The sequence below is a fragment of the Ptiloglossa arizonensis genome, chromosome 7 (genome assembly GCF_051014685.1).
Source record: "Ptiloglossa arizonensis isolate GNS036 chromosome 7, iyPtiAriz1_principal, whole genome shotgun sequence".
Classification (NCBI taxonomy): Eukaryota; Metazoa; Arthropoda; class Insecta; order Hymenoptera; family Colletidae; genus Ptiloglossa; species Ptiloglossa arizonensis.
Window position 1 is genome coordinate 10,429,879 of NC_135054.1, and position 27,651 is coordinate 10,457,529.

The window sequence follows — 27,651 nt, forward strand, 5'->3', positions numbered from 1 at the left end:
TGTAATACTATATTGAATGTAATTTTTTATTTCTTATACAAAACTATCAGAACATTTTTCAGAGAGGTAGAACATACGCGTAAAGTAATATGCGCGTTAAAAGATACAAACAATAACTTACAAGCTTAATGTTAAAATCAGAGCCTTAACAAGGTGGAGACAAAGAGAGCACGTGTGTCTAGGTGCCTGCAAGAACTATTCTGTTTTGCCCTATATTTTTTTATTATATCTCAAATCGTTTCGACGGTACAATCCATCCCAATTTTGTGGGTTAATTTGTATACTTACATTCATTGAACATTTAATAAATTCATTGGTAATATTTAAATAAAAATACCATGCAAATTATAAAAATGTTATTTCGAAATCGTGGTTGACTCATTGATATACGAGCTGTGTCGCTTTCAAGTTTCAGCCATCGAGCATGTGTAATGCGAGACTCACTCGCTGTTGTTTTATCTCGTTCACTTTCGGTGTACCTTTAGTCGTTGAAAAGTACACGCGATGCTCGATCTCCGCTCGTGATAAAAATCATCACTTACTTCTGCTTTCAGACGAACCGGGGGTCCTCGTTTTGTTACTTGAAAGCGGGAACTAATACCGGTATTGAGTATCAGACGTACAGTTTGTAGTGTTTTCATCCCATCCTAAAAGTCTGTCATTTCGTACGTTGCAATGTAATATTTTCGAGGATGAATAATGTTATTTCGGGCGTAGTATTAGTTTACAGTCTAAATTATATTATTTTATTTATTGTTTATTGTAATAAATAATTTTATTGAAATTATACAACGCATTGCTATAATGATTCGTAAAACGTTACAAACTTCAAGCAGTGATTAATGTCTCGCTTAGCGTAGAGTACAACGATTAATTAATTTTCTTTCATTTTCTTTGCGCGTTTGTTCTAGCAGCCGTTAATCAATTTGACGATACAAAGATTTTCCAGTACCTTTCACTCGATATCGAAGTTACAATGAATATTCGTAAACTAACTGAATCATGCTGAAGTTTCATTCTATGTATTTCTCGAGGATGACGATAAGCGATTTTTCTTCGCACCTTTTTTACGTTTACTTTGCTCTTTGAAGTCCGTATTATAGCTGGTTATGCGTCCGGTGGATTCGGTTTAAATAAACGAATGTAAAACACATTTATCGATTTTTATATATAAATTCTAGCATGGCATGGAGCGAGTTGTATTCAATTTGTTACCAGATATACTTGAACGCGCGTAAACTTCTTATTAAAATATTTTATCGGTTATTATCTGTCTTATCTGCGTTGCTTCGTAGGATAAATCGACGGCCGTTCGTATAATCTGATCCGATGTGTTTCGTGTTGCTCGGTAGAAGAGTGGCAGTACGTTTCAATAAGCTATTTCGTTTCCTCCTTTATCCTGCATATTGAAAAAAAAGAATCGAGAAGTAGGAGTTGCACGAAGTGTTTCCCTTAAAGTTCTACGTTCCTGGGCGTACAAAAAGCAGCACACATTTTTCCAATATCGGCTGATACACGTGTGTAATTTCTGTATGTTTCCCCTCCTTTCTTCTTAATTATTCACTATGCGCACGCAAATTCTGTACAAGACTAGGTGAGTCGACCGATTAAATTACCACTGCAAAGTTATCTTAGCCCCCTTCGTGGGCTTCCAAGTCCCATGGAATTCTACGCCTTCGTCTCATCAATGTTCCAAGGATACAGCCCCTTTCTAACGCTGCCGTTGAGTTCGTTTAATTAAATATAAGTAGTATGGTATAACAATAATTATAATTTATATACATATAAACACATGTACATTAATTTCGGAACACACTATTTAGTCGCGTGAAACGTTCTTGACAGAATCTCGAGAATCCTCTTCTCTTCTCATCAGTCGATCGAAAATCAACGTAAACTTAATCACAGTGTCGACGGGTACAACTAATTGAAAATCATACGCCAATTTAACGCCGGTTACACCTACCTGGCGGTATCTCAGCGGTAAATTCCCAACCGTAACATAATTTCTATTGTCGTTGGTTGAACGCAACGCTGCTGATTAATAAAACTTTGATCTCGAAACTAACCGCGACCGTATCGTGACACCAATACAGTTCCACGAGGTTCTTTCAAAACGAAATCCATTCAAAAAGACATTCACAGTGACATTCAAAAATATACTCATCTCATTCTTGCGGTAATTTTTCATTTTACATAAAAAACTGCTGCAACTAGTCTTCAAGGTTTACTTTCGCAGAGCCGACGTCAGGATATGTTAACGCGCAGACAGAGTGACGCCCTCACGATATTTATACCAACAAATACGTTCGTTGCAACTGAGACGTCCAATTGCTCTCTATAACCGATAAAAACAATCTTTACACTCTCAGTCGATTCATCGATCTGAAAGGAACGAAAGAAAATAATTTCTCAACTATATTTTTAAACAAGATACTTATTGGCATTTCAATCCGACCAAATCGGTATCAAACGGTCTTCGTGTGACTCGAATCTTGAGCGACGTCTTCGCGATATTTACGTCAACAAATACGTTCGTTGCAACTGAGACGTCCACTTGCTCTCTACAACGAATAAAAACAATCTTTACACTCTCAGTCGATCCATCGATCTGAAAGGAACGAACGAAAATAATTTCTCAATTATATTTTTAAACAAGATACTTGTTGGCATTTCAAACCGACGTAACCGGTATCAAACAGTATTCGTGTGGCTCCAGTCTTTCCGCGTGCGCAGAGCGCTGCGCAGAAACGACTTAATCGCGAACTCTGCGAATCGATCTATTAAAATAAGGAATCAGTGTCCCTGCTGTGCGTCCTCCGACTTTTGATTCGCTGTTAATAGTAATCTTACCGCTATCGACGACTTACGAATATGTATCACTGCGAGAACATACAGGTGTGTTTCGTTTTCGAGTACTCCTGTTCTAGTACGATCGACACAGAATGCCACCAGAATTCAAGGTGAACGCGTACTCCATCTTTCTCTCTCTCTCTCTCTCTCTCTCTCTCTCTCTCTCTCTCTCTCTCTCTCTCTCTCTCTCTCTCTCTCTCTCTCTCTCTCTCTCTCTCTCTCTCTCTCTCTCTCTCTCTCTCTCTCTCTCTCTCTCTCTCTCTCTCTATTTCGTCAAGTTTCCGTGAATTCGTCGCGTTTACGAATCCATTACGTCACCCTGTGTACGATTTCCTTTGCGAAGCGTAATTCAGTCTCGTGTGGTCTCTTGGAACGAATTCGCTTCGGTTGTTCGAAGTTTGGAAAAGTATCGGAAATGGAATCAATTTTCCCAGATCATCTTCAAGATCGTTTTGGTTTCCTAAAGAGATTCATCCTAGACATTCAGGTCGGCCATCATCTTCCGGAAGTCGGCTAGAGTGTTGTAATCGGGATCCGAGTCGATGTCCGCGAAATCTTTGTTGGAATCGCTTTTCACGAAGCTGGGATTGTATCGACTTAACGACAATGGGCACGGCAGTAATTCCGGCATCACCGAGTGGTGTGTAATTAGGGCAGTGAGCGTCGTGAACTCCTTTGTGAAACCCTAAAACAGTTAAGGTAGAAAAAGTATGATTATTCTTTGTTACCACTGAACGGTAATTATTTATCAGTAATTTACTATTTTGGTTGGTTATCGTTGCAATTACAATCGAAAGTGTACGATATCCAGTCGATCGTAATTAAAATTTCTATCGAGCACGCTTAACACTTTTGCTGCTGACAATTGTAACGCACTCGTAACATTGGAAACCGCCATTAAGTAAAGTTTCATAGCGACAATTCTCTTCTAACAAGAACAAGGTAGGATATTTCTTCAAGTTGTCACACTTTTAACTACGTGTTAGTTAAAGTTATAAAAATGTTTACTTTCCTGGTTAAAATATAGGTTCATTCATTAGGAATATAAATGAAGGAAATACTAAATGTTGGTGACAACGATACTTCAACTAAAGATCTTTCTTTCGCGTGAAAAATAATTTTCTGAAAGCAGTGATTGTTTTTCATTTTTTGGCAAAGGTTTTATTCAAATATCTCAAATCGTTAAAAAGTTATTAATGTATTGTGATTTTCACTAAACAGTACTCTCATCCCCGCTCTCCCTTTCTAGTTACAACTTTCCCCACATACTATAGATTGACATACTAGAAAATTTACAATATAGAGACCGGAGGAGATATTGTCAATTTTGGACAAAGTCCTTTTCAAAAGGACTTTTACGGCTTCCTCACATGCATAATCACGCTATTGGTTGCAACACTAATCGTTTTAAAACATTTTCATGATTTATTGTACACTAAAAGTATCATACGTTGATCGTCACGTGCAATTGTAACCATAGAAAGCAATAGTAGTAAAAAGTTATTCATGATAATAACGCGTTGTACATCCCGCGTATTCTTTATCCGCGTCGTTGAACAACGTATCTCGGTTCCATGCAATGCATTATTTATCCAATAAACGTGCTGACGTCGAAATTATCATGTGTCGTAGGTATTCGAATCTCGTGGCGTGTTGCTACGGCAATGCAATTCCAGACGAAAAGAGAAGGGAGAGTTTTGATTTCCCTGCGGTCCGACAAAACTCATTTATACTGGTTTCGGAGATTATCAAAGTCCGCGGACCCATTTAATTTAGCCTACAAGGGAAGTTCGATCATTTAAATACGCATACCGAAACGGCAAAATGCGCAACGGGTTAACTTTGTAGATACTTGCACGGTATCTCCATTATGATGTTTCGGTACTGAAAGCTTTGGCCCAAACGTGACATTGCTTTGTAGCGATTAACGTCCGCGTACAAAGCGACTAACAAGGAACATTCGCATAGAGCCCGATGCTAATTTGATATGAAATTTTCCAGATTCATGAAGCAACTGAAAATTATACTTTTCTTCCTTGCGAACTACTCTTCGATGTTTCGTTTCTCTAATTTTATCTTGAACTTGAAAGTCATTTACAGGCTGACTCTGCAATGCAAAACTAAGAAAACAATTTCAATGAGAAATGAACTCGAATTATTTTATTTGAGACTGTAGTTTGGATTAGAACGTTGAAAAAAAATGATGTTTCTTTCGTATAGTTTCTTAAAGTTTCAGGTGCAGAGAATGTGTATCGATACGTGGATTGACATAAGTAATGAAAAAGTATACCGTTCCATTTAAAATTTATCGATAACCTTGAAGCGACCTTGCCACTTTTATTTATAAATAGAGCACTCTTCGATATTTCTCCGAAACCACACTTTAACGCAAAACATTTCTCTTTATTTATACATTCAAAACGAAGTAAAGACTGTTTCAAGTGTTTACGCCCTTTGCATTATTACGAACAATTAACGTTCTACTCCTAACGAGCCGTACATTCTTTTTAAAAAAGAATCTTCAAGCAATTTCGAAAAACAAATAGTGTTATAATTGCACCCAACCTGGAACCACTCGAGGCTGTGCATTTAAGGGGAAACTGTATTTTATAGTTTCTCTTTTCACGATGTTCAAATACTAGCCTGTATCTCGATCATAGTGGAACAAGTTGTTATCGTAGAAAATAAATTTAACTTGTCGCAGGAAAAGTGTCGATTATACCAAAGTCGAAGTACAGATCGTTTACAGGAGTTTAAAGACTTTCGTAAGATCGATCGTCCTATGAAGGGCTCGAAGGGCGATTTACCTTGATTTTGTAGCCTTTGTTCGTACGCATTATAAGATAATGGGCTATTCCGCTTGGTTGGAATTCGCGCGGTACTCGAAGCGAAAGGGCATAACATCCGGGTTTACTGGTGCTTTCTCTCACCATGAAGGCTCCTTCCGGCTCCTGGCTCAACACTTCCAACGTTATTTCCCTGGAATCATAAATGACCGTGACACCGTGAAAATGCAAATCCGTATAAATAAGCGACAAAAATAACGACTGTAACGAAATGCCGATCATAATTCTGCGTAACGATGTCGTATATCGTGCAACTGTACAAGGTAGTTATTTTTTTTCGTATAAAGCTGTTAACGAGAATCGAGCTACAATCATATATGTATTACATTGCTGAATTAATTATCGATCGACGTAACAATATTGCGCTAATACGTATCCACGAATACTTTAATGTTCAATTTAAACGGAACTACACGTTGTCGTAGACAAACTCGGGCAAACATTATTCGAAATAACATTTCTTACGATATGTTACATTACTTTATGAATCATTATTATTTCATAATTTACATGGCGCAACGAGATCTGTAATTTCATCTATTGAAACATTTTGAAAGGTTTCATTTTCAGAACAGTATTATTACTTCATTATTTTAAATGGATAATTATTAATTTCAATGTTACTTCACGAAACGAGATAATCTACTTTCAGTTAAAAACTGAAATAACCGTAAAATAAATGAAATAGTATTTCGAATAATGTTATTTCAAAAGTGCCCAATAAATCTTACAATCACACGAGCGATTTTAACGTGTATTAATTATTTATCAGAAAGTGAGTAAATTATTTTCTTATCATTCTTTCACAATGTTTCCAGTTTCAAAGTTGATAGTTCACTTTGAAAATTTGTAAGATTTTGTAAATAAATTCTTGGAAAAAGTATAATATGTTATATTACCTGATTACACATCGTGATTTCATTTCATAGCAAAACGTTGTTTAATTTTACTTCGAAAAGGAAGAGGAACGTATGCAAGGATCTTGCATGATATAAAATTAATTTCGTAGAAAAGAAATGGTTCTTTTAAATATATATTTAAGAACCGTGAATTTTTGTCAAATAAATTTGAGATAAGAAATAATTAAAAACCTTGGTATTCCAGCCTGGAACCAAGGAGCTTTACGTAATTCAGCTTCCTCACTGCGATTGTTCAAGCTGTCCGTTCTTTCAGGTAGGGGTGGTGGTGTTGGCGTCGATCCGTGAGTACTTCCGTCAGCAGGTACCGAACTGCTCGAAGTACTAATCTGAGATCTTCTCTTCGACTTAAATTCTGTTTCCGTGCCCGAACTCGGAGAATTGTGTCCTATCCTGTAGATTTAATAATTACGTCAACAATCGTAACTACGAATTACTATAAATCTACATAATGAATACTTAAATGGACTTAAATTTCATACGACACTTACTCAATCGACCGATTATAAAATTGCTCATCGTAAAAGAACGATGTTCGACAAACGTCAATAGCTATCGCATTTAATTAAAAATTTTAAATTACTCGTTATCGTGTTTAAACTACGTGATTCATTGAATCAGAATTGGAACTTGAATCTTTCGTTTGCCAGACGACTGCCTTAAGCAATGGAGCTATTCAAATCGTTTGCAAATTCATTCACTCTGACTCTAGAATCCATGTAGCTGCTGCTTGCATAAATCAAGATGAACTTTAACCTTTCGGTAATCCGGTTAAAAATTGCAACACGGTAGCTCCGGTAGGATCTGTCTAACCCTAAATGTAACTTCGATAAACGTAAGTGATATATATTTTCTCCTTTGAATGTTAGAATTTTATGACCAATACAATACGTATTGCCCTGTAAATCCGCTTTTAAGCGATAAAATGAGAATTGTATTTGTGTTTAATTATATTTACGATGCAACTTTAATTTTCATTGAAGTGGTGATCTGATTCCATCGCATGAACCCAGTGTGCAAAGTTGTCACTCGAAAGCAGAAATTACTATACACGTATAGTCCTGGTTTTCTAAACCTGATTTTATGATGGAATGTGGTATCCGCCTACTGATATTGTACCTATGCACATACTGGCTTGGATTACCAATAGATATCCTTTTCTTAGGAAATCATGATGGTACTACGAAAAAGTATTGTAGACGAAACGAGATTTCGAGTACTTTTCGTAATTTTCAAATTTCATAACTTTTTAATTTGTATTCAAATAATTGATAATTAATACAAAGCTGTGGAAATTTACCGGGTTACACAGAATGAAAGTATATTTCTCTTAGAATACCATATACAAAATAAATAACGTTTCTATATTTATCGCGTTTCCGTAAGAAAAAATAACTTAAAAATCGCAAGTTTACAATTTAAGAACATCGACAAAATGAAAAATGAAATAAAACGAAGAATATGTTTCTTTTCTAAGATCCCAACGTTTGTGCGACGAAATTTTGCACAATGTTCGCAAATTATACATCGACGGTATATTACTTATCAGTAACCGTGAACACGTGAGAATATTTCGTAATAAATAGGAAATGAAAATAATCGACAAATACAAATAGTGTTTTGACGATAAGATCAAATCTACTTGTATAAATTGCGGCAACAATGCTTACTTTGATTGAAATAAGTCACGCGAATGCTCCACGGGGTCAAGTGTACCCCATTGTCCCTTTACTTTTCGATACGTACAATACGCTGGCTCAGATTGGCAGCGTATCGGCACGTACACACTGAGTTACTTGTAAGGCATACGAAAGCTGGTGCAGAAATACGAAGCAATATTTGTGTCGGGTGGTCCGTCAGATCCCACCGGATTACTTTAGACTCGATCGAGGTAATCGATAATCAACGTCTGTCGTAAAGTTACCTGTTGTTCTCAATGTTGAAGTTTTTCGCGGTAATGGACGCATTGATAGTGTTGTCCAGACTTTCGGACGGTGGTATCTTGTTATAGGTCGGTCTGGTGCCCTCCGAGTCGATGATCGCCTCGTTTATGTAACCCCCAGAATGCGGTCTGTTCGATGGACTCGTCGGTGTACTACTACCACTGACGAGGGGGCAGCTGTCATCCTCACCGTTTAGTCCAAGAACGTCACGTCCACCTGTCAAACCCATCGCCAGCCGCTTTATCAGAGGTGGCTTGTCCGTTAGCCTCTTGTACGAGTTCAGTTCTGTAGGCGAGTTGCTCTCATCGCTGCTCGGTGTACTTTGCTGAGAGATACTCTTTGGTTCATCCTCGTTCGTTATGGGCCCGAGAACGTTCGTGAAGTTGTGCGTTGGCCGTAGACCCGGGATCGAGTTCGGTGTCTGGATTCGTGTAAAGAAGAGATCAGTTAAACACTTCGGTACAACTTGTTAAGAATTATATCTTACAAGGGGAGAACGCGAACTATACTCCGTGCTTTCTATTCATTTTACGTTCATGGATACGAAAGGTATCTAAGGAACGTAGATACGATAGAAAGTAATGAGAATTTCTCTTGCATTTTCGAGAAATAGATTCTTGGAAACTTTCAATCGCTAAATGTCGATTAATGTACAGGGAAGAGTGTTTTAATGATAGAAGAAGGAACGAAAATGAAAACGGAAGAATAAAAATAAAGCCGCTGGTTCTGGAATCGAAGGTCACTGCGATGCGCTGCTTTGATGGCGAGAGTTTAATTTGCACAGTCGACGTTCGGTGATTGAAATTAAATATTTGTTTCTCGAAAATGGAAGAGGGTTGCTCTTTGATGCTTTTCGAAGTTGTCCTCCGCGTCCTCCCCTATATTTGGAAAAAGAAATAAGTGCCAAAATTTCGTTCCCGGTTTTCCCTTATTAGACGCGAAGGTTTCGAAACATAGAGCAGTAAAAGTGTGAGTGTCTCTTTATTGGTCTCAATCTTCTCGCGTATGTCTCGAAACGTTAACTCGAACGGCACGTTAATCTTTTATTTAGGGAAGTTAGAACGAGCAATTAATTATACAATCAGTGGAGGAGACAGAGTAAACCCTTCAAGCCATAGTCAATTGGTATGTTAATTTAATATACTTGTGGGTTAAGCAAGCAGGAGAGTCTTAATTTATTCATCACAGGGTCGGACAAACAAAATCACATTATCCAAGTAAAACCACTATTACCTAAGATGTATAAATTATTTTCTTTGGCCCAAATTTCAAGTTTAAGGGGTTAAATAGCTACTCGAAGATTGCAAATAGTATCCTGCAAGTAATCAGTTTCACCTTCGTACTATATTTTAAAGGAAATGTAGATTATGAAACGAATAAATCATTATTAATGTAGTGGTGAAAACTCTAAGAGAGTGAGAGAAAGAAATTGATTGATGTGTGTGTGTATGTGGGTGAACGATAGAACGAAGGTTAAATTAGCGGTCCGAATCCTTTATGCAAACGCGAATGGAAACAAAGAAGACACGAGGCTTACGTGTTTTTAGAGAATTGAGCAAGAGAGAAAAGTGGGAAAAGGAAAGAATAAAAGTCGAGCGAGCGGACAAAAAGAATATCTCCGGAAAGTTTAATGTAAGAGAAGATGTCAATGAGAGTAGAGTGAGCAACGATTCTATACAATTAATGAAACTGAAATATTAAAATTTCAATAATAAGGGAAAGAGGTGTAGAAAGCAGAGAAAGCTTTTTTTTTATTACCAATGGTAGAAAGGGTGGAAGTTACCACTTACAATTAGTTAAAGCATCATATGTTACTTCTTTACTTTACGTAAACACACGTATCAATATATAGAAATGAAACGATCTAGATATCAAAATATTTTATACGTTATTTTAGCTACTAAAACAATAGTCGTAGAAAAGATTGTTAATCAAAAGCTTTTCTTGCAGAAAAAAAACTATATACAACCGTTGCTTCATTGGAAATAATAACGTGGAGTTTAATAATAAAATAATTACTATATGACAAATTTACTTCATACAGAGAGGAACCAATCTCTTCCTTATTAATGGAAGTAACAATTGTCACTCGAAAACAAATTACTGCATATACCTGCGAATTATTTTATAAAAGTAAAATTCATCGTTCGTAAAATAATTTTCAATCTTCAAGCGACTACACCATTTCTTAAATTTGTTACTAATGCTTAAATAATATATTTTAAGAAGAACGAAGTTGTTCCTCCGTAACTCGAGCAAAGCTTTTTAATCGGATTCTTGCATTTTAACGAATACTGTTGTTTACCGAACATCGTCATTTAAATAAAGCTCTTGATATTTGGGTAACCGGGTACTCGGTTAACCAAATGGTACTCTGATATAGAGGTAATGCGATTACGGTTACCCGAATAAACGCACAATTCGGTTAACCAATGAAATACAGTCAACCGGTTAATGCGGTGGATTATAATGAACGAATTACGTTTATCTACTGTGTGCATAGTGTGAAATATTTCATTACATGAATTAAGAATAAAAATTAACAGATAAGTATACGTCAATGCTTTTCGTCGAATTACTTTTATATTATCGTAATTGAAGAATTATATTTTTTTTTCTTTATTACCAATTGAGAAAAGTACAATTGGAAAGTAGATCTGAATCGAAGTATAAAATAAAAATTGTAAAGGTCATTGATTCAGATAAATAGACAGAAATTGTTTACAATTTTATGTAGCAGATCGTGGGACGAATAGTAGCTAAAATTAACATTCCCTCAATTGAGCTAAAGTGTCCTCAATTCTCGAAACAAAGAAAATGCAGCAAGTGTACCAGCTCTACTTGATTCTATTCTTTCTTTTCTCAAATACAGAAAGTGGCGACAATTATATTTGAAGATTTAGCACATGTCATCTTGGCCGTTTCCATAGAAAGTCTGGCTAAACTACTTCAAGGAAAGTTTCTCCTCCACTGAATGTATTTAATGAACACTGTTCATCAGAAAGAGCTCTGGAGTCTTATTTCTTGTAAATCTATCTAGAAAGTATCTATAAAATTTCCCTTTTTAGACTGCACTTTCTTACACTTTAACGAAGAAGCATTTAATTTTAAAATCCAGTATTTGAATAAAATATAATTCATTACTCGTATAAAGACGATAATATGATGATTGAAATAGTACAGTTCGAAACAAATTATTTTTCAAATTGTTTCTTAAAGAAATGATGCAAATACATTTCTATCCAGTCTGCTAACATCTGTTTGAAGGATTTATTCTGCTCGAGCAATTTTATCAGACAGAATAAAAACGAAAAATGCTTTTACTTGGGCATTGAAAATTACAGAAGTGAAATCAATCACCATGAATAGAGTGGTGAAAGTGCGTAACCTTTTCTAACAGTCACTGTACCATCTAACAAAAAAAACTGTAACATTAGCACGGTGAAACCCGTTGATGGGTCACTAATAAGTATTCATAACACGATTCCGTTGACAGATGATAGTGATAGAAGCGCACTTAAATGACGCAGAACTTTCTCAAGTGAAGTTTAAAAATTTAATAGAAAAGAAAGTGTAAGATATTCGAAATTTGGTACATATTATATATACACATATATTGATGTTTGAAGAATGAACATCGAAAGAACAACAAATTTATACGTATCTCATTATCTCATCTATTTATAAAGTTACTAACTATTTCCTGTTGTGACTAAAATTATCCTAGATATATCAATCCATAAAAACTGTAATCTATATGCTCGAGGCTATCATTGTACAAGAGTAGTACAAGAAACATACGATTTCTTTGAATTCCGATATAAATGAAAGAGAAACAATTTTTTTTAATCCGTCTAATGAGTAATCCTCTATGCAACACTATTATTATCCGATGCTTCGATACTACACAAGGCAAATGCTGAGTTTGAATTAGATACACTACACAGTTCAGTAGATGCAAACTTGCAACTCTGTAGATGCAAATTTGTAGCCAAGCAATCTTCCGCTGTACCAAGGATGACCAGTTTCTGTGAAAAAGGACGATTGAAGTTCCGGATGAGATACTACTAGAGGAACAAGGGACAGGTTTCAGCACCTGTGCGCTGTAGGTTTTTTTTTCAACCGTGGAGACCGTGGCAATTAGACCAGACCCACGAATTAAATAATAAAAAAAACACACGAGAGAATTTTTAAACATTAAGAGCTACCATTTTCACTATTCAAGATAATAGATACAAGTATCATTTTATCATATCCTGAACATCGCTCTGATGCATTATTTATAGTTATTAAAAGATACTGATAACAGTAACTGCATATTTTAAAATTATTATAGTTTTCGTTATTATGTAATTATCTAGGTGTGCTAGACGAGAACCAATTGCATTACGATCCTTCGTATCTTTTTCTTTTGAAGACATCTCGAATAGAATAGTCATTAAAGGTTAGTTTATAAATCTAGAAGATTATCAGAACTTTAGAAGATTGTAACATAATTCGGAATATGTAACATAACCGTTCAATGTACTTGTTGGACGGTTAATGAGATATTGATTATCTGTACCGTCTGCTGCAATTCTGAATGAATTTCACGAGATCGTAAATCTCACTACGCATGGCCACGACGATATACGCGATCGGTTGTTTTATGTTAAATTAACACGCGAGACTACTTGAATGGACGAAGTGATTGACGACACGTTGGTTAACAAAACGAATAATCTAGTAAATAACGGAATGTAACAAACTCAGGACGAATGCAAATGTTGAAACAGAGTGAATTTGATGTCTAGTACAGTGTTTGTGTAGTATGTTACTAATGATGGGACCAATTCTGTGAAATACTCATTAATGTCGATACGTATTAATTCTCAAGCACTGCATTGAAGCATTCGACAGGCACCGAAATAAGTTGTCATTGATATTAACAAGATGTGCTTATCGTCACTCCGTATAGTACCGATGCAATTTAGATATCGAATATCATTGAAACCTCAAGACAACAACGTAGTCTATTATTACAGTTGTGGATTACTCGAATAACTTCAAACAAATCTTTATTCATTGACCGTGTTATCCGAAAGTCTACATTGCTGCCAAAAAAGTGACCATTTCGAATATCACCATTTTTCTTGTATTACCAACTGTGTGATAAATTTCAATCAACTAAAACTGATAAAGCTCCTCATTTTCTTACAACAGCCCGAATTTTCTCAAAGACTGAAATAACTCCCATATGTATTCTAAGAAAAAAGAAAAATCAGTTCAAGGCTCACCTTCGTAAGGGTACACTCTCATTAACTCACGACTGATGTTTCTTTCTCCTTACAATACATCGTACTTACACAATTCAACTTATTGAGTAAATCGAGGACTCGATACACTCGTAACAGGAAAGTAGTAAACTATTTATAAGGGAACTCACAGCAGGACTAGGTAGCTTATAATTTACGAGATAACATCGATTCAGTCTCATTCCTGTCGGTAGCGTGCTACTCGAGTTCGTCTTTCGCGAGATTTCGACCAAAACGGCGTTATTGAAACGTCGCAGCGACGTCTCTGTTTAAGTCTGGCACGAAAGGCATGACGAATAGTACCGTGAAATAACATCATATGTTCCTTGAAAAAGCCATTGAGCGAAAATACGAGGGAACAGAATGGGCGAGCTACCTTCACGCTGGCGAGTCGCAGCGTGGGCGAGCCGGCACTGCCGAGCTGTACGTTCATGTCCGCCGCAGACGAACCGCTTCCAGTTCTGGACGTGGGCGAAGTTCGACTTTTTAGCCACGAATTCGAGGATGAATTTCTGCAACCGCCTCCCACGCCGGCGATCGAATTGTCGCCAGCTAGCGATTTGTTCTGCAACAGAGGAAAATTAACTATAAACCAAGTACAAGAATTAGGTGTTTCGTACCTATTTAGGTGTCACAATGGCTACCTCAATTCTGTGTTAACTTTTTCAAGATGTCGAACACATTGGTAGATATTGTGCAATAATACTTCTTCGTGCACTTCTTGAAAATGGTATTAATAAATGAGAAATGCAAAGTATTGTTTGGAATATTATTAGAGCTGCGAAGATAGCTACAAATAGCTTTATATTTCAATATCTGTTTTCTTATTGGGCGATAAGAACACGGTGAAACCCTTAACGACCGATAAAAATCCATCAAGCGAAAGCGATTCGTACTTGAATCTGGCTGGCAAGGAATTAGCTTCGCTCTCGACGTACCTAATGATTCCGCATACTTATGTTGCGCAGTCGTCAAACCCCTTAGCGCGCGAAACCGAAACGCGTGCCAAGAAGGAGAAGGGATAGCGTGAACTTGGCCATTTGGTCCTTAATTGACACGAATTCGTGTGATTGAGTTCATTGAGAATTATAATTTTATTGTTGTCGCACACATCCCGCAAAGTGAATACTTTTTATTTGTGTCCTCCAGCAATAAGATTACCATGGCGTACGTTTTTTAAAAATAGTATTTTTCAAAATTTTACAACCGTAAACCATTACGAGAATCATATTCTACATCTCATGTACATATACTTACGATAAATCAATAATACAATACTGACAAATAATTCGTAATAGAGAATACAAAAATGAAAATGCAAAAGATTGGATATAACGCGATGTTGGCTTGTTTACAAGTTAATTTTATCTTAGAACGTATAACACTGGGTATACACATATCTGTTTCACCTATAATATTTCTTTGTTTATAATTCGTGTCGATAATGTAAATTCTAATAAAATAATGATAAACCTTTTTAAAATTATTCTTTAGTGTAAATGGAGAACTAAGTTATAGTAATTCATTCCGTTTCTTAGACAACAATTTCCATTTAATTATTGATTCAGTATTTTGAAAAGCAAATAGACATTCTATACATTCGGAATATATTTTACAGTCGAGGATACATTAAAGGCTAATAACATCATCTAAATATCCGGTTGATTTCCTTGGACTCAATTTTACCAATGCATGGTTTAAGTATTATTCGTAAACATCGATTAATTTTTACTTCGATTAACATCTGACTATTATTTGACTCCTCTCTACCAATTGTTGTGACACTTTCCAAAATACACGAAATTTATACGAATGATTTCTCTGCAAAGATATAATTGTGTACTAGAAAACGAGTGACACGCGTATTTCTAAGGAGGTGTAAATTATACAGGTGAGAATGAGGATCGCGTTAAATGTTTAATCGGTTCCGCAGGATCTGTGTCAGAGATCGTGTAGCGATCTCGAAGTTTACTTACCAATTTAGTCTCGAGAATGGTTCGAAAGCCTTTCATTCGAAGGTAGGCGACGAAACTTGGAAGCCGATGAATAGTTTATCGACAGAATCCCTACAATTCCCAGGACAATTGCGTAGGTAGAACTAGCGGACAGACCGCGACGAGCTGACCGTTTACTTGGAGACACGACGGGGCCAAGAGACTCAGGTCGAATTTATAATTAACGCGGACTGTAAATGGGACACATCCACTGGAGCCGGATGCCCCTATGAAACCACATTAAACATCGTGTCCTTTTCCCTAGTGCATAGGGATTTAGAGAAAAATATATTTTTCCGGCAATGCCCATAAATTCTTTCCATTTCCTGTGCACGGAAACTCCTCGCCACGACTTCCAAATCATTTCTGCGTTCCTTCGCGCTATCTTGCTACAGTCCATGCCAAAAAGACAGCGTACGTTATATTTCTTAAATTGATTTTATTTACAATCTTATTTATTTAAAGAATTTGTACAAATTTCATTGATATTTTATATAATAGATATTTTTATTCACGGGAAACACAGAAAAATTTTGTTTCTTAGAAAACGTAAGAACGTCGTCAATAATTGTAATGAAAAATTGAAAATTATATGTTTGTACATTTATAGCGCACTTTTGGAAAAATCCTCATTACTTGTACAAATACAAAATTTTTATTTTTTCACAGTGGAGTTTATGTTATTCTTTTGTAACGCAGAGTTTGCACTCTACTACGGTTTGAAATTGCTTTCTGGTGTTGTGCTTAGTTATTACAAGTTCTGCTCAATAGTTCTCTGACATTTAAATCGAGGAGTCTTGCTGGTCAGTTAAAAAAAGTAATTTTTTTATCGGGAAGTACGTTTTAATACACTTTACAGTGTGTGTAGCATGATATTAGTAACATAATATAAGATAATATAACATAAATAGAAACTATTCGAAATTAACTGTGCTCATATTCTACGATAAAAGTATACTGCATACCTACAAATCTTTTTATCCATTTTTATGTCGTAGACAAAATTATGATACGTGCTATCTTTTTATCGCAAACTGTAACTTGTAAAAGAATTTTCTTTTTGATGAATTGTCCCGCTAAAAAGTGGTGACAGGCAATCATTTGTAACGTTCGATCGTGAAAAATTGCTATGGAACGAAAAGCAATCGAAATGAAAATTCTACAAATAAAGTGTGACTTGTATGGCGATTGTATAGGAACAAAGATTTGTAATTTGGCGACATTTCGTGGAATGAAGTTTGGTTCAAATAACTGTATAAGTCTTTTGATAATCCAGAAACATATTTGTAGTTAATCGTCTTATTTTGATTATATTTTTAGATATTTGAAAGTCATTGATGTTCATTTGAAGTGGGACTATATTATATATTTTAATCGTGAAAGGTGCTCTACTTCATATTGAGGTGAATTCAATTATCTGTAATAATGTGGTTTACATAATGTAGCATATGAGAATGCATGTTCATATTCTTCGTAAATTGCTGATATTTGTTAAGGATATTATGTTCCGTCTTTGTGATATTTTAGTAGATCTTTTACGAGTCTTGAGTGAGAATGTATATAATAATACTTACATACGTGTGCCTACAAGTATATGAATGTTTGCATAATAATAAAGAACTTATTTGAATGCAAGTATCTTTAATCTAACGAAACGAGCTGTTTCTTCTCAGTGTGTTTTACACAATGATTACATGAATTAAATTAAAATTTCGGGTTTGACGTTTTTCAAAATAGTGTATCATAACGTCAGTTTGTGTCCAACGGAATTAAAAATTTATACCATTGAAATCAAAAACTGTATTATTTTTTAACTGTTCGAGGTAGCCACTAATTATATTGTTGAATTCTTGTTGGTGTAAATATTAAGGGAAATGAAACTATTAGCGTGGGAATGAGAAAAAAAATACGTACCCACGAAGACCGAGTCTCCTGTTTGTCCTTGCGATAGGGTGGCGATGACTGCGGTGAGATCACATCGTGAAGGATCGGCTGGCGCTGAAGTTGCGCCACGTATGCCATACGAAAAGCATTGCCGACAAGGGTGTTCAACTCCTCCGCCTGTAACAAAAAACAAGACAAACATAATTTATGTAATCTTTTACTTGCATAGAGTAATATTATTTTGCATTTTGTTTCGAATCTACTGCTTAGATTCTCTTCTGTAAGGCACTTCTAGCAGATATTTTCTTAGATACGATTAATCGTCTAAATAGTTTTTTATTTGTGGAGAATTCAAAACAAATTTTGTGTCGAGAAAAATATTTCATAGTAGCCATTTAATAGTAAAAAATATTAGATAGAAGAGAAATAAATTAAAAGAACATATATTTTAAACTACTGTTCAATTTGGATTAGATTGTACAGCAATCATATTCGTTGAATTTCGCCCTTTCATCTTTTGTACTTATATTCTATTTTTTCTGGTTTCCTTCAATTCGGTGAATAAGATCGTTAAATAGAAAAAATAAGAAAGAAAATTTTATGTAAAGATGTAACAAAGACTTATCAATTTCTTCATTTTGATAATCGTCATTCATGGAGAAGAATAACTTAAGTATTATAATATTTATCTTGAATTTATGGAACAATATTGGTGTGTTTAATCTCGCATTTGAAATCTTCGGAAAACAAGATCAATAGATAAGATTTGCTAGAGAAATCTTATTAAAGATTCCAGCCAACACACCCAGAACAAAATGTAGTAATATTGCTCCGTGTAAGCGAACAAAATACAAGTTAAATTACTTTCTTCATGAATAATTATCGGAACAAAGAGATTGACGTCTGTATTGTATTTCTGTTTTAAGGCGAAAAAAAGTTGTCATTTAATTGTACTGTCAATGAGACTGGAACAGTTTCGAGTTTACGTGACAGTGATCCATTAGAACGGTTGACCTAAATGCAGCTGGTGTAACTAATTAATATTGAACCAGAGAATTTCAATTAATTCGCCATTCTCCCTTTACCCCTCTGCGTTCTGGTTTATATCAAGGACTTCGAATTTTAATCTACGATCGATCAGAATCATAAATCGTAAATGCGAGATTATTAAAGTAGCCTGTTACTTTTCATAATACCAATTTTTACTAGAAATGAAGTATTATTTCGTTTCGAAATTTTTATTTGTTGTTATAGTATGGTAAACAAATGTTGATTTTGAATCACGTTCAACGTAAATCATACGATAATGAATTTAAGTTCTACTACATACATATATAAGATGCGATAATTCGAGTTCAAGCTTACTGATGTTTTTCTGTAAAATGATTTTGTGTATATAAAAGATACTAAGATTTATAAAATATCCACACAAACATGCATCACAAATGTAGACACGGTGGTTCATTTAAATGCAGCATTTCCGGTTTTCAAGTGACACGATTGAGATAATCAATTTACCTGAAAAACTTAGCTTCGTGTATACTGTTCCGTGAGAATATTATACGCGTTATAATTATTGACGATATAACGAGAGTGAACGAGATAGAATATTAACAGGCGAATCTCGCATTATACGCGCTCAGTGACCAAAACTTTAAAACAATTTACTTTTAATTTTACTTTTAAGAATGTACCACTGAAGAGGATAAAATCCTCTCGGTCAAAGCATCGAACAAATTAACGTGGCCTTGTTTTAATTTGCAAAAAGATCCACGAATAGATTGGTTCATCATTCTGAAGAAATATAAATTGTAGGGGGATGAATCCGTTATTTGAATCGAGCGCAAAGATTGTCACTAGAAAGCAGGAATTACTGTACCACTTGCCGCGACTTGGATACAGAAAGGAAAAGAGAAGAGAAGAAACAGGTACCGGGTGTAATCCATATTCCATACGCCATGGCTGAGGAGATGCTAACGGAAGCGGAGTCGATACGGAAAATAAACTACCCGGAGGAACTATATGTAGATACATATATCTATAATATATGTATATATATATATATATATATATATATATATATATATATATATATGCGCCTTGTACTGCGGCATGTACAGTGGCGGTCATATACTTACGAACGCATGAATAACTGTGCTTTATAATCTATAATATTGCATTATACGTAGCTGTTGCTACTGATATACAGAGTCATCTGTAGCATTGGAACAAATCGTATCCATTTCTGATCGTAATTAAGAAAAACGTTGAAGAAAAAGTAAAACATTTTTAGAACTATATCTTTTTCGCAAGTGAAACGATGCATGTGAACGATTCCGTTTTAAAATGGAAATGCGCATTTTCTTTGTACAAATTAAATCTTCTCGTTTTTCTACGTAAATCGATGTGAAGGAAAGTGATCGAAAAATGACTGCGTGACATATTTTAAGTACACGTCTTTATTAAAGAAATGCTGGAGAAAATGCCTCTGATCGAGAACGCAATTTATCGACGAAAAGAGAAATTTTCCTCGCATCGAGAACATCACTGGGAAGAATTCTTTATAACTGCTTACAGTACATCGCGTTTCGGTGAGATGCATCTAAAATATTTCACGAAGTGATCATTTTCAGACCATTCGAGGTTTATATCTTTTCACAGAGAACGATACGAGTACCACATGGTCTTCTTAACCCAGAAGCGATCTCTCTTCGCTCCTTACAACGCACGTACAATCGATTGTACGATGATGTTTACAATTCGACTTGCTGAAAGAATTTTATTCATGGAACGAATTAACCCAATAGGTCGAAGATTTGTTGCGTTTACTTTCGATATAGATGTTTCAAGCGCCAAACCTTCAAATATAAATATGTTCGTAAATATAGGTTCGCCACTGTGCGGAGGAAGTGCAGTGAAAAACGAGACACGATGATAACGAGCCAGAGAGCGGAAAAGAGGACGTCGGGGAGGAGGGTGGGAGGGAGAAGGAGGTAGAGCCGGGTAGAGGAAAAATGAAGAGACTAGAGAGGTGACTGAAAGAGGAAGGAATAAGACACATCAACGGAAAAGGGAAATGGTGGTGGCAGGGGGTTGGGGGGGTTGGGGGCAGATGTAAGGGGCAAGGGAGAGGCAGCCGCATTCGATACTATCCCGGAGGCTGCGGTCGGCACTTGCCTAAGCCGGATATTCGAAATGGAAACCGAATGTGAACACGATGCCTCGATGCTAGTGTGACGCGCGCATTCCACGTGTCTGCGGCCGGAATACGGCATGTTTGATATTTGCGTTTTAGGCGGTACCGTTGCGGGGATTGAACCACGCCGACCGTAGATAAGAATTTTAGTCCGTGAAATGTCTGGCGACAGGCCGTGAAATAGACGATCGCCACTCGAGTTATTTCCACGCGCAATTCGAGCGCTTTTTAACGCGTATTTCACGACACGAGTCACGGTGACTCAATTTAGACCGTATTTACTTTTTACACGCGGACCGAAGTGGCGCGCGCACCGAGGATTTCATTCGACCGCGTTTACACAACGTTCCGGAACTAATAAGATACAAACACGGTATAGAAGTCACTGACTTAACTAAGGATACGCGAAGCGTACTCGTCAAACAACCCTTCGCTTCCTCTCTCTTTACACTCGAGGTGTCATGACTTCGTGACAGACTAAGAGACACGTAATTGCAGTTAATTCCTCTTTATTGTTTTAACTAGACACGTTTTCTTTCGGAAATATACATTCTAGAATAAGTAGCGAATATAATAGCAAAGATAGCTATCTAATATGTTTATAGCCACCTGTTTATTGTTAGTTCGGTATTCCAAAATTCTGTGTTTCTAAATGCAAATTTAACTGTGTAAATCATCTTATTATTTTTTTTATAAAATAATGGACCAAATATATTTCTCATTTCCAACTGTGGACACATTAACGTGAATTTTGATCGATAAAAAATAATGCTTGTCGAATGAAGTAATATTACAACGGAAACAAAGGTAACGAAATTAGTACAGGTTATAATTAAGAAATACAGCGGGTACGTCGATACGTAGAAGTAATTAACAGATTAACTTTGTGATAAACTTTCTAACAGTTTAGAATATGTTATTTTATACTTGGTTGTTGTATATATTTCGTGGGCTTACGTAAAATGCAGTAATTGTCGGAAGTCTTTTAAAAGGTTGTATACGTAAAGTTAGAAATATTATATTTGATACATTTATAGCTCTGATCCTTTGAAAGAGTCTTTCAACGTTTCGCCAGTAATGCAATTGACTTCGCCAGAAATCTTATTATATCATAGAGGATACTGCAGTATCAATATCAGTGTGCTATCAGATCCCTGTTGAAGGTGGTTGCAATGCTCGCAAAACGTTGAAACACTGTTGCTATAGAGTACGACTTGTACCAGGAAACTTCCAATAAACTCAGCTATAAAGTTACAAAATTATTGTCTCGTAAAGTGCCCTTTATAGCACAGAGATGTAACTGAAACGTTCAAGTTGTAAAATTCTGAATAATTACAATCATTGGTTTTACAGTGTGCAACAAAATGACAGTACCGTGAAATTTGTATACCATTTTCGTTTTGTAAAAGAAAAAAGACTGCTTTTTACAAAGTCACGTAATTTCGTGTAGTCAGCCGCCCTTACATAATAATTTCTACCCAACGAGAAACAGCGAAGCAACTTTTAATGTTGCAGCGAAGCAGTAGCGTGGTTTCCTGAAACTAAAAGGAGGAAGATGCTTGCCGACATCGAACTTTATCAAGTCATAGCGAATAAATTCGTTAACGAGGTTTCTTGCGAACTAGTTAGAAATTGTTGGTGAGTTTTGAGAGTGGAGTGTTCTCTTCTATCCGTTCGAAAACCGGCATATAGATGTTTTGATTAACGACAGCCCTCTCGAAGCATCATTTCGGTAATTGAGTCTCGATCTTCGAAGAATTTTATATTTCTTTTATTCTTACCATGCTTGAGTAAATTACTTTCTAATAAGGAGAAAATACACTACGGATGTATCTTATTCTTTACAGATAATCATAGACGAGTTTCTAGATACTTATAAGTACGTTTCAGATGCACTTTCGTGTATAATGTGCATTGCGTTATATGTGGTCTTTTCTCGTTTTTATTTATAATTCGATAGAATTTAAAAACTCCGAAATGTCAGGTGTTCTCTCTTTATCGAGTATAAATAAATATGCACAATTTGAAAAAGCTATTATTATTCTCCTGGTAAAAAATTCACAAAATATATCTTTTTTTTAGAATAGAAATATTAGACTAGAAGAGCTTTTTAAGCAACCAATCTCTAAAATTGGGCCGAATTACTTATTTCTTATTCGGTAAAATAAATCCGTGTTAAAATTGACTCGCAGAAAGTTGAGCTTTTCCGCTGCGTTGCCTAATAAATACAGCTGAAACCTCCTCCTCAAATAATATTACGGTACTTTTTAATTTCCTTAGGTGGACAAATTCGCGAAACGCGATGAAAATCCGCGCAGTGAAGGGCGTTAATCTAGAACGCGTTTAAATGAAACTTTCTTATCCCTGTGTCATGAGTGATTCAGCCACGGCGGATCCGTGATCGCGAGGATAAATCGTAGACAAGAAGGTTGCCTCGAGATCAAAAGCCTCGGAAACGCGGTGCTTATGACGTTAAAACTCCTCTCTTGGTCGAAACTGATCTTTGTTCAGCAATAGACGATAAATCTAACAAAGGATACCCCGCTCCGCCCCTCTTGCCATCTTCTCCTCCGGGAACCCCCTCCGGCACAAAACGGAAAGAAAGAAAGCAAAGACAGGAAAGGAATTCGCAAAATCCGGGGGAGCCAAACATCGTGCACAATATGTCTCGTGTATAGGCGGCCGCGTAGCGGGTAAGGCGAATGTAAAAAAAAAAAAAAAAGAAAAAAAGTAGAAGGGTGGTATACTCTCATTCCTGTTCGCACAATGCGTCGTCTTTTAGGTGGCTCTCGTGCAACACACAGTCAACATCGCGCATTAATACGCACTGCCGTGGCTTTTATGAGCTTTGGAAAAGAGAGCGATAGCCTTCTGGCCCTCCACCTGCAGTTTCACCCTGTTTTCACCCTCGCGCGGTGCCTCGGCGATGCGTGTTTGCCTCACGGGCTGGCAGGCAACGGCGTCGTCGTCCGTTCGCGATCAAACTTGCGTCGACGGTGCCGTATCATTCCGAGTCCCGAGTCACGCACACGGGACTGAGCATTCACGTGTGGTCCGCGTCGAATCCCGCGCACCGCCACGGCGTATCCGCACGGTACCGGCGTGTGCGTGCCAGGACCTTTCTAAACGCAGACACGAGGCACTGGGTCTAGCCAAGGGTTGCGACGTGAGTGCTTATTACACATTCAAGGCTTGCATTTGCACTGTAGCTTGCTGGAAAGCTGTACGCCATTTCCCTACCACCCTACCCCTCACCCGACAACCACTGCCGCCTCTCTACCGCCCCATGGTCACTCTTCTTCTTTCTATTCCTTCTTGTCCGACTAAGGGCGTTTCGTTACATACGACAGACCACGGCCATTGCCGACGATCCGACAAAAAGATCCACCACCGCGCGTACCGAGATTCTTTTCCTCGACGTTTTCATCTCGTTTTGCTACCTACCACCTCTCCGCTCTTTTTCTCTCTCTCTGTATCTCTCTTTCTCTCTCCCTCTCTCTCTCTCTCTCTGGTACTCCCAGCACCATCTGTTTCCCATATTTTTTGCTTTTCAATCTTCAAGGAAGGAAAATATTGTCATCGAGAACAATTAGGACAAAATGTCCTTTTCACGGTTAAAGTATGGTTTAAGAATCAGGTTTTGATTATTGATAAATGTTTGTGTCAACCGTCTAAACGGTTGAATATATTTGAAGGAAATTTTATATTTAAAATTTGTATTTAAGATCTGATTAGATTTTGTAGAAAATCACTCCATGGAAAATTATAATTAATCTAATACATGGAAATGATCATTTCCTTGGGGGTATTTTGATATATATATATATATATATATATATATATATATATATATATATATATATATATATATATATATATATATATATATATATATATATATATATATATTCGTTATTTGAAGACATTTTCTAATTTAGCTTAAATGAAGCTTAATGAGAATTAAAGTGTACATACAAAATTTAAATAAACTTTTTTACTGTCTTTCCCGATAATGAAAATATTAAATGAAATATTCATTAGATACTTACACCGCATTCTTTTTATTAGTTCCGTAGCTATACTAATCTATCTAAAAGAAGTCTGATACTCTGTGATTAATATTTAAAATTTATTTTCTCTGTACGGACTATGAATGCTTCGAATTTTCAAAAAATCGATGATTACGATGCCAAGTCTTGCGCAATTTAAAGCGAAATGCCTTGTATGCAAAACACGATAAAACCCCGAGGTTACGGAAGAATAGAAAAGTTTCTACTTGGATATTTCGTGGAAATGTTTGTTGAAGTGGGTAGCTTCCCGACGATATCTTGATATTACGTAACGGCAAAGTACGCAATTCTTTTCCATAATCTTCGATTTGCCTGAATGGGGAAATAGAAATATTATTTGTATGCTAATATTATGCGATAAAATGCGCATTCTATTACAATTCTCTTCCACCTGATGTACAAAATTCCCTAACAGTTACAATTTCATATTTGTTACTATGTAACTGTTGCAATTTTTTAATTAAGTACCGTTACACTAAACCTATGAATTTCAAAACTTTATCATCATTTAGTCATTAAAAAAAAAATAAAGAACATTATCCCTGAAAATGCATTTTTTGAAATACGTTTCTGAAATTCATATTTAGATATCAAATTTTCATATAAACACGTATATGAGAAACTACATACTAATATAAGAGTTTTTACGAACTTACATTACAAACTAAAATGTTTAGATAAAGATTCGTGAATTTATCGTATTTATTCGTTTAAATTTTAATATTTTAAAATGTCACGTGCGATCCCTAAACTTCGTTTACGTCGCAGACTCTACAAATGTATAATTTACAACAGTTGCCTTGAACAGACAGTCGATTTTGTTACGACTATAGGGATTCGTAAAAAATGTCACGCGCATCTTGCATCCAAGAGGTGCTTCACGTACCAGTCGTGATTCTTGTCATGAATAGTTAACTACATTGTCGCCGTATAGGTACGAACGCCTCAGTTTTTTTTTTTTTTTGCGATAATGCCAGCAGCTTGTTCTCCCGAGGGAACAAATACGCGGTAAGATATTATGGTATGCTTTTCTAGCGAACTCCTAGGCTCGGTATATAAATACATACCTACATACGTACAGGATGGAAAGAAATGTTTCACCGTGGTTGACATAGACTGGATTGCTATACATTCAGATTGGTAGAGATTTGTTAAAAAGTTCCTGCAGAAATGACCTTAATTGATATTTTCAAGGGCAAATTTTTGGGTCAAACATATCAAAGGAATCATATATAATAGTCCAACTATTTTCTTGAAAAATGATACAAAAGTATTTTCACTATTTAAGAAGATTTTATTTATGTAATTGAATTTCGAGTAAAGTTAATAGTTGGATGCACTACTAAGATAATTGCATTGATGTGATGCAAGATATTAGGACAAAATAAATAGAATCATAGCAATACTAGGGTCGACTATAAATCTGAAATTCTTGTTAATCTCGATAGTTATTTAGTAGCTATAAATTCCTAACATACCCTTCTTTCCAAATCGTAGTTTGTTGTCCACAAAAAATGTCAACGTGACGTTTTAATGTAGCAGAAACAGGTGAATCGTACAGGTATATCAAATTATAGAAAATGTAATTGCTTCAATTTCGAAATGTTAACGTTCGAAGGACATTTTTTCGAAAAATAATTGGTCGTTAGCGGCTAATAATCTAGGATGTGTTTATACACGTCGTTCCCTGTATTTTGCACCCGACACTGTCCAGAAAGAGCTTGTCCCGATCGTACCGTACCCTTGTCAGAACTTTAACTGCAGAGGGTCAAACCAGTTTTCGTTGATTACCGTTAGCGCGTCAGTCATAAACCAAGATCGGGATATAACAAATAATTCGGAGACATTGAATCGTTGCATCCCGTGAAATATATTCGCGTTTCGCGTGAAATGAAAATTCCTTCAACTTGGAGGAATCATCGATCACCCCGTATATCTCGTGAAATGGAACGAAACTAACGTATGGAGGAAATCGTCACGGATCAACTACGCGTACATATATTCCAAATCGCTGGCGTGGGAATAATTCTAGGTCAATTTATACAGCTGAATACTTTTCGATTAGCCTCTATTTTTCCGGTCAGTTGGCACGATTACTGGCTTTTGAAAGGTCAGCTGTCCCAGCAGCTCGCGTTACTTCATGAAGCAACGAGGGAAAAGGAACAGGTTTTTGACACCAAAGATCAATACTTGGCGGTGGATACGGTCGTGTCATCGAGGGAAATTTATCATCGTTGTAGGCGGTGCAAGAGCAACTACATTGCCCGACAAAGGAAAAACGGTCCTGAGATTTCCGCCCCGTGAAAGAACTGGATGCTCTCGGCTTCGAATTTGAGCGCAATGTTCTTGTTTCGCTCCTCCTACTGGAGGTTGACTTCGGACGGCCAGTGTCCGAGAAGACCCTCTTCAACGTCCTTAGATCAGGGTTTCTTTGAGTAATCACTGGTTAACGTCGACACTGCCTCTGTTGAATTCTTTTCTCGATGACGTATGAACCTGCGGGTAGCCGATATTCTTTTCTTCTACGAAACTCGGTCGAGATCCGATGGAAACGGTATGTGGACGTTTGAAAGTTTATCGCTTGAAATAGCAATTTGAGTTACTGCTTGGCCTAGAGGAATTATTAACCTTCTTTCGAGTATTTTGTTCATAAC

At 36.3% G+C, this 27,651-nt stretch overlaps 1 protein-coding gene across 13 annotated transcripts in view; it reads right to left on the reverse strand.

Annotated features, from left to right (window-relative positions):
• Window positions 1-726: 726 nt before the first annotated feature.
• The window catches only part of LOC143149017 (EGFR adapter protein), a 286,593-nt gene continuing 259,668 nt past the window's right edge, over window positions 727-27,651 (reverse strand). For all 13 annotated transcript variants that reach the window (XM_076315988.1, XM_076315981.1, XM_076315980.1 and 10 more), the window contains 6 exons: window positions 17,762-17,908; window positions 14,230-14,418; window positions 8,541-8,980; window positions 6,791-7,009; window positions 5,661-5,832; window positions 727-3,538 (listed from right to left, as the gene is read on the reverse strand). In XM_076315988.1, coding sequence (XP_076172103.1) covers window positions 3,329-3,538; window positions 5,661-5,832; window positions 6,791-7,009; window positions 8,541-8,980; window positions 14,230-14,418; window positions 17,762-17,908 — 1,377 coding nt within the window. In that variant the 3' untranslated portion in view covers window positions 727-3,328. The remainder of the gene's footprint in view (window positions 3,539-5,660; window positions 5,833-6,790; window positions 7,010-8,540; window positions 8,981-14,229; window positions 14,419-17,761; window positions 17,909-27,651) is intronic.